The sequence below is a fragment of the Coregonus lavaretus genome, assembly GCF_964263955.1.
Source record: "Coregonus lavaretus genome assembly, contig: HAP1_SCAFFOLD_2540, whole genome shotgun sequence".
Taxonomy (NCBI): domain Eukaryota; kingdom Metazoa; phylum Chordata; class Actinopteri; order Salmoniformes; family Salmonidae; genus Coregonus; species Coregonus lavaretus.
In genome coordinates this window covers 43,798-52,225 of record NW_028164018.1, presented here as the reverse complement: position 1 = coordinate 52,225, position 8,428 = coordinate 43,798, and the positions used below count along the sequence as shown (strand labels likewise).

General features: G+C 44.4%; 1 protein-coding gene across 3 annotated transcripts; it reads right to left on the bottom strand.

Moving 5' to 3' along the window:
- Window positions 1-493: 493 nt before the first annotated feature.
- LOC311117570 (eukaryotic peptide chain release factor subunit 1-like) lies at window positions 494-7,559 on the bottom strand. Of its 3 annotated transcripts, none has more exons than XM_084192501.1 (11): window positions 7,427-7,559; window positions 6,919-7,030; window positions 5,182-5,357; window positions 4,859-4,998; window positions 3,044-3,182; window positions 2,706-2,896; window positions 2,403-2,532; window positions 1,954-2,127; window positions 1,704-1,768; window positions 1,402-1,549; window positions 494-1,229 (listed from the first exon to the last, which is right to left on the bottom strand). In XM_084192501.1, exons 2-11 carry the CDS (start codon window positions 7,002-7,004, stop codon window positions 1,147-1,149), a joined length of 1,332 nt encoding a protein of 443 aa, XP_084048627.1. In that variant the 5' UTR covers window positions 7,005-7,030; window positions 7,427-7,559; the 3' UTR covers window positions 494-1,146. The 3 variants fall into 3 exon arrangements, with proteins under 3 accessions (XP_084048627.1, XP_084048626.1, XP_084048628.1); XM_084192500.1 differs by having other exon boundaries at window positions 7,157-7,443; XM_084192502.1 differs by lacking the exon at window positions 7,427-7,559 and adding an exon at window positions 7,166-7,424.
- Window positions 7,560-8,428: the final 869 nt, after the last annotated feature.

The following is an 8,428-nucleotide window of genomic DNA, read 5'->3' as shown; positions in this document are numbered from 1 at the left end:
ATATAACACTGTAAATGTATGTGGACATTAGTAAACAAGCAGCAGATCATTTGAAGACTGACAATTGATATAGAATGGCTAAAATGACATCAAGGCATGCATCTCTTTGAACAGGGATCTTTAGGCAAAGATGAACAAATGTATTTGCACATATTTGTGACGAATAGTGTAGAATGTGTTTATCTCCTGAATTCCACTTTCTTCTTACCTTTTTGACAGCAGTTGATTTGAGACTTTGGAAACCTGACCAGTGGTCTGAGTGCAGTGATAAACTACCTCTAAGGTCCTCATGGATTAGAATTTAGCATCCTTACTTTCCACACCAAATAAAATATATGCACCATGATGATCATTGCAGGAAACAATTCAGACATTCTACAGCCACACTCATTGGTGCTTATTGGCCAAAGAAACCTTTCATTGGTGGGGAAGCAGGAAGAGCCAGCCCCTCTGGGAAGGCCAGCCATGCCACACGATTGTAGACGACAGCGGATGAGGTAGCAGCAATGGTTTTGAGCAGTTCAAATTTAATACCTTCCCCCGTTCTCTACAGAAACCCTGGTAAAAAAAAAAAAATCCCCACTCTCATAAAATACAACAGCAGCAACCAGTAAAAAAATGAAATGCAAAAGAAAAAATGCATTGAAGGGGGGAAGGAGGGAGGACAGGATGAGGGGAAGAAATAATATATATTTTCTATATGCGAGGAGTGAGTCCAAAGTCTTCATCAGACCGAGGGGAGGGGGGGTGGCAACGAGTGAGGATTGCTGGGAACTTGCTGTTGTGTTCATTCAAAATGGAGGGGAGAAAAAAATATACCAACAAAAATATTTGAGTCAAGTCCAATCCAACCAGGGGAAGGAACCAGCACTCTAAGGCAGGGATTCATTCAGGAAGGGTTTTGTCCCTCTATGGATTGAAAGAAAATCTCACTCCTCTTCAGCCTGTGTGAGCGTTAGTGGAAGTGTATGTATATGCATTTAAAATTGAATGTACTGTATATGTCTGTCTATATGGTCGATTCGGCTCCCCCTCTCACTTGCTGCAAAAGATAAGTCATTTTACTTTCCTTATTTCTTCATTCATTCGCTTTTTTTTTTCTTCTTCTTCTTCTTCTTCTTCCTCCCCAATTCAGTCCCCTACTACCTAGTAGTCATCTAAATCGAAAAACTCGTCGTCCTCTGCCTGGTAATCTATGGCCTGGAAATCCACCCTGTACCGCAAGCATCCTGAGAAAGAGAGAAAGAGAGTCAATTATCCAGACAAAGACTTCTGCTGGATTGAAGTGTCATTACTAATGTTAGGCTTATGAATTTGATCTCATGCTGTGAACTACCTTCACAACATGACCATAACAGAGACACCTATGTTAATACCCTATAACAACAAGTGTGGACTCACCCCCGATGCCTCCAAAGCCTTTGACAAACTGGGAGCCCTCTTGACTCTTGTCTGTGACAATCTCCAGCGTGGCTCCAAACTTCTTGTAGTTGTTGGCGAACCACTCCAGCAGAGGCATGCTCTCAATCAGCTCGTGGTCCTGCCCAGTCTGAACATGCACACACACCAAATGGACACAGTTAGAGAGCGCAAAGAAATGTTAACAAGTCAGCAACAAATTGAACCACCCGAATGGGTTCAGGAAAATAACGTTTTGTCAAGGCAACTGTGTATGACACCAAGGGACAGAGAACAGGGCTTACCTCCTTGTCTGTGAAGTGGGACTTGTCTTTCTCCTGCTCTGGTGTTAAATACAGAGTCTTCTCATCTGAAACACAAGGCCAATGGAGACAGGGAATGAGAAAAAGTGCATGAAAAGTGAGTGTGTATGTAGCATTCTCTGCTCAGTTGTTCTACTTCATGGAGAAAGACGACATACTGCACATGGGGAGTGTGTGTGTACCATTTTCTGCTCCGTTGAAGCAGAGTATAACGCATGGGGAGTGTTTGTACCGTTCTCTGTTCCGATGCTCTCGGCCCCGTGCAGGCGAAGGATGTAGCGCATGGTGTCTAGGTTCTCATAGACGATGAGGATTTCCACAGCTCCCATCTCCAGGGCTTTGAGTGTGTCCTCCACCCCGAAACAGTACTTCCCTGTGTCCTGACTGATCTCATCAAAGTACCGCCCTGCAGCGAGAGAGAGAGAGAGAGAGAGAGAGAGCGAGAGAGAAGAAAAGAGAAGAGAAAAGAGAGAGAGAGAGAAAGAAAATGGGGGAGGGAAGAGGAATAAAGGGTCAAATAAAAAAGAAGAATGAGTGATTGGGGGATGGAAATAGGGTAGCAATCATCACTCATCATCATTACCATTCACAATCTTCACTAACCCGAACAAACGCAGGCACAGACACACATTCGCTGGGATAACCCAAAATCTAACCTCAACATGTGCCACAAACACACACCTATGAGCTTCTTTTCCTGGATGAACTTGACGTTGGAGAGGACCTCTGCCGACAGCTCGATGGCCTGGTTGAAGCCGTTCTCTCCTCCGTACGAGATGTCCACCAGCTTCAGAATCTTCGCCTGTAACCTCTGCGCACACACACAAACCAGGGGTTAGTGTGCAGTGCTATGCATTGTCACAAAGAATGAGTAAATCCATGAGAGGAATTGCACCAAAAGCGTCAGTCCGATAAAGGATTAACTGATCACAGTGAGGATTGGTGCAGCATCAACCATGGCTAATCTCAAACACACACACTTACAGGGTCAAACATGTCGGACTGGCTGAGCTCAGTCTTGAAGTCGGCAGAACCTGCTAGGACCATTCCGGCCACGTTGACCTTGTCGTTGGACACATAGAGCTGGACAGCTGTCTCAGCCACCTTCCTTACATAGTTGTGTCTCTTCTCCATCCTCAGACGGGCAAACCGCAGAGCAGACTGACCTCCTCTGCCTGAGAGAGCGAGAAGATTAGATGGATAAAAAAAGTAGTGATGGGGGATAATATACATTTCCTTTTTTTGATCAATTGTTTTAATTTAAAATCTTGAATGTTCTTGTTCTTATGTCCGTCTGTGTGTGCGTAATGAGCGGAGCGTACCGTGTTTTTTGGGCAGGTCCACAGTGAACTTGTGCAGCACCTCTCTGGTGTTCCCCTGGAGTGTCCCAAAGAGAGCCCCGCTACCATCTATCACTATGAAACCAAACTTACTGTCATCAGACAGCAGGGCCGTCAACGCCTGGAGAGAGGGAGGAGGGAGAGAGTAGAGAGGGAGAAAGAAAGACAGCAATTTCATTACAATTTGATTGACATTGATTGAACACCCACATAGCGGAGACATACAGTGCCTTCAGAAATTATTCAGACCCCTTGAATTTTTCCACATTTTGTTACATTACAGCCTTATTCTAAAACAGATTTTTTTTTAATCCTCAGCAATCTACAGACAATACCCCATAATTACAAAGCGAAAACAGGGTGTTAGACATTTTTGCAAATGTATAATAAAATAAAAACAGAAATAAATAATTTACATAAGTATTCAGACCCTTTGCTATGAGACTCGAACATGAGCTCAGGTGCATCCTGTTTCCATTGATCATCTTTGAGACGTTTCTACAACTTGATTGGAGTCCACCTGTGGTAAATTCAATTGATTGGACATGATTTTGAAAAGGCACACACCTGTCTATATTAGGTCCCACAGTTGACAGTGCATGTGAGAGCAAAAACCAAGCCATGAGGTCGAAGGAACTGTCCGTAGAGCTCCGAGACCAGATTGTGTCGAGGCATAGATCTGGGCATTTCTGCAGCATTTAAGGTCCCCAAGAACACAGTGGCCTCCATCATTCTTAAATGGAAGAAGTTTGGAACCACCAAGACTCTGCCTAGAGCTGGCCGCCCGGCCAAACTGAGCAATCGGGGGAGAAGGGCCTTGGTCAGGGAGGTGACCAAGAACCCAATAGTCACTGACAGAGCTCCAGAGTTCCTCTGTGGAGATTGGAGAACCTTCCAGAAGGACAACCACCTCTGCAGCACTCCACCAATCAGGCCTTTATGGCTTTACTGAAGCCACTCTTCAGTAAAAGGCACACGACAGCCCACTTGGAGTTTGCCAAAAGGCAACTAAAGGCTCTCAGACCATAAGAAACAAGATTCTCTGGTCTGATGAAACCAAGATTGAACGCTTTGGCCTGAATGCCAAGCGTCACGTCTGGAGTAAACCTGGCACCATCCCTACGGTGAGCATGGTGGTGGCAGCATCATGCTGTGGGGATGTTTTTCAGCAGCAGGGACTGGGAGACTAGTCAGGATCGGGGGAAAGATGAACGGAGCAAAGTACAGAGAGATCCTTGATGAAAACCTGCTCCAGAGCGCTCAGGACCTCAGACTGGGGCGAAGGTTCACCTTCCAACAGGACAACGAACCTAAGCACACAGCAAAGACAACGCAGGAGTGGCTTCGACAAGTCTCTGAATGTCCTTGAGTGGCCCAGCCAGAGCCCGGACTTGAACCCAATCGAACATCTCTGGAGAGACCTGAAAATAGCTGTGCAGCGATGCTCCTCATCCAACCTGACAGAGATTGAGAGCATCTGCAGAGAAGAACAGGTGTGTCAAGCTTGTAGCGTCATACCCAAGAAGACTAAGCTGTAATCGCTGCCAAAGGTGCTTCAACAAAGTATTGAGTAAAGGGTCTGAATACTTATGTAAATGTCATCAGTTTATTTTATTAATTAGCAAAAAATTATAAACACCTGTTTTTGCTTTGTCATTATGCGTTATTGTGTGTAGATTGATGAGAGAAAACAACTTTTAATCTATTTTAGAATAAGGCTGTAACGTAACAAAATGTGGAAAAAGTCAAGGGCTCTGAATACTTTCCGAAGGCAATGTACATATGTAGAGCTCCTACCTCAGTGTGGAACTTGTTGTCACAGAGGTACAGGGAGGTGTTGATGGGTTTAAAAGGCTCAAAGTCTATGTTGACTTTCTTCTCTTTGCCCTCGTCTGTCACAATAGTCCCACAGTACACCACCAGGCCGTTAGGGGGCACTACAGGAGAGAGACAGGACTTACCAGTCAACACAGGCAAGACCCAGTGACCCTTAAGAAATATACACAACTAACAAGAAAAAGAGACATCCTTGCTGTAGCTTTGGAGTCCACTATGAGGAGGTCAAGGCTCCTAGTACAGACACACGACGACACAGTTCCATTTGCACACAAATCACTCACCCTTGTTGTATAGCTTTAGTCTCTGCTGTACAGAGGTAATGGCCCCGAGCACAGAGAGCCTGTTGACCCTGCTCTTGATGTTGGAGGCCGTGCCAAACTCATCAGCCAACATCTTGGCCACTCTGGAGATCTGGTCCTTAGGGGGAATGATCAGCGAGATCATACTGGTTCCATTACTGAGGAGAGAGGGACAGATAGTTACATAAACACACATATTCACGGTTGTGTAAATAACACTGTCTTAGTCATATCAATCTCTGAAAGGAATGAATATGCTTCCACAATCAAAACAAATCTTCCACCCATCAGCCCCTCCAATCATTCTCTAATATTACCTGACCCATATCTACCCTTGTGTAACACACACCTCAACTTTATAACAGTTGACGCCACTGGTCACCAAACACTACCTTCCTAGATTCCACTGTCTGAAAGGGGAGGGGCACACAGTTCCCATACAGAACAACAAGTTATGTCCTTGACACCAAGGACTGTGCTAAACTCCCACTGAGCCACATTCACTACCAGTCAAAGGCAAACTGGCGAGCCATACACGTTGATGCTGTATACCCACAGGTAGCTGGTTTGTGAATAAAGGCCAAATTGTCAACCGTATGTGTATGTAGCAGAGGATTATGTGCCAGTGGACAACAAGAACACTTCGGGGGCAAAGCGGTCCCATTTGCCTAATCACACTGCCGAGTAAGCCACGGAACTAGCTCTGTGAACTACTTATCTAAATGAATATGGATGACCGCTAGCTAACTACACACATTGTCACCAAAGGAATAGGAAATGGCAGTTGAGTGCCTGCTGCTTGCTACTCAAACATACTGTAGCTTTAAGCCTTCCACTCCCAAATACAAGACATGTTCAATGCTGTATCTTGAAAGCAAGCCAACATAGCTATCAACTGCTTTATCTATCGCAGCATATGGGAACATACTGGTGTCAGCTAGGTGCTTTTAGCAACGCGGCAATTGTACTGGGTTGCACAAAGAAAACAGTCCATGGGAAGCTAAGTTAAATACAATTGCATTTCAACTTACTGTGCCAGCGGCACCATATGTGGCCAAAAAAGAAATAGCTTGTGGGGGACTTATTTTTGACATGATGTAAGCAGAGGAAGTGGGTCTACAACAGACCCACGTTTGGAAAGTCTGTTTAATAATACGATTTTGTCTCAAACTCCCCCCGTCATAACGACCAACCGTCCTGCCCACTGCCACAGTAAGTTAGTAGCTAAGTTGAAATTGAATTGCACGTAACTTCTGGCTTCCCACGGACTGTTTTTGTGCAACCCAATACAATTGAAAACAACACTAGTGTATACTGTAAACCCGCGTTACTACAAGCACCTAGGCGTCAGTGTGATATACAAACAGCCCCACTGTTTTAAAGACCTCATCCACAGAAGCCGGCATTTTCAGCTAACAACATGTAGCTAACTAGCTAACTAACCCGGACATCAACACACATAACAAGTAACAGAGCTAGCTACAAATAACATGAATGGCATCATACTAATTATACGATCAAAATCGAATATTGGTAGGAACTAACGTTATTTACAATGTTGACTGTGTTAATAGCACGCTAACTGGCTAGCTAGGACCACTCCCAAAATTCGGCCTCGCTCATCCAGCTGTCCATTCATGTCTGCATATCTCCGTCTCCCACCACCCCTCCGACACCCAGTGAGACGTCCTGTATCTTGTGCCCATTTCAAACACTTACCCACGGGCAGCTTCCAAACTTTTAATCAACTTCTTGATTTTCCATATCTCCACGTTCCTGTCCGCTGCGTTTGGGTCGTCCGCCATCTTTCCTGCTGTAATTGCTTCAGCACCTGAAAGAGAAGAACATCAGCTAGCTAACGTTGCATCGCCCACGAACACAAACGATAGATTTAGCTAACTTCATAAAGGTCCAATGACCGGATTTTAGGTTGCCAGGGTGACAGTTGTGTGGCTACCTCTCTGACCTAGAAACGGGTGTCCGAGAGGGACCTGACCACACTGGTGGACCGACCGGGAGGAAAGACTCTACACCGCTTCTGTGTCAGTAAAGTGCGCGGAAAAACTAGGCCTACGCACTCTTCCCAGGCCCTAGTGTCCACCCTATTCATTGTCTAACGTCGCAACCCGACATAGTTTCAACTCTCTTCCTCGAAGAAACGTTAAAACCTCCAAATGTCAACCGGTTCCAAACCCTTTCATTTACAAAAACGAGGACGATACCGTACCTGCCTCGGGCAACGCCACTCCGGTTTCTGCGCTACAGCTTCCGCTCTAGTTCGGTCGTCGGTGAAATTACGTTGCCCACTTCCCTCTCGTGCCGGTTCCTCTCTACTACACTACACAGGCTTCGCCTGGTGTGATCGGGGCTCACATGTGGGAGGTAATTTCGGTTATTCTCTCTTCCCGGAAACTTAGAAAACACTGAGGTAGATTTCTGGTTGGTCAAAACTCCATGTTGATCATGAATATCTATACGGTGATTGGGGCGATTCAATATTATACGAAAATGGGCGGGGATATCTCAAAATGGTTCATTTGGGATTTGTAGTCAAAATTATTATTTGATATTACTCAGAACTTGAAGTTCTCCTGAACTCCTGTAGTGACCATGATAGAGAAAAAAATTGGGGGGAAAACAGTAGTTTCAAGTTAAACGTTTTAATGTGACGTAACTGCATTGTTGGTTGAGGGCGTGTAAGTAAGCATTTCACTGTTAGGTCTACACCTGTTGTATTCGGCGCATGTGACAAATACAATTTGATTTGATTTGATTTGATTTGAAATGCCTTTCTTGATAGCGCTAAACCCAACCATGCAGTAATCAATATCAATGTAGTACTAAAGATAACAGAAGGTAGAACAAAATCACAGGAGAAATAGAAATAAGAAGAACAAGATAAGTAAGTAGGCTATACACGGGTCAGTTCCAATACCATATTTACAATGTGCAGGGATACTGGAGTGATTTTTGTAAATAATTGTTTTACCTTTATTTATACATTGAGATAAAATCTATTTTTCAAGAGAGACCTGGTCCAACAGCAGCAGTGGGCACAAAGTTTCAGACAAAACAACTTACATACACTAACACAACATTGAACAAAACTGTAGACACACATGCAGTACAACAATTACATATTACGTAAAGAAACACAAATGTCATAACTAAAAAACTGTCCTGAAGACAATTACACTCTTCTATGATATTTACATCGACCAAGTGTTTA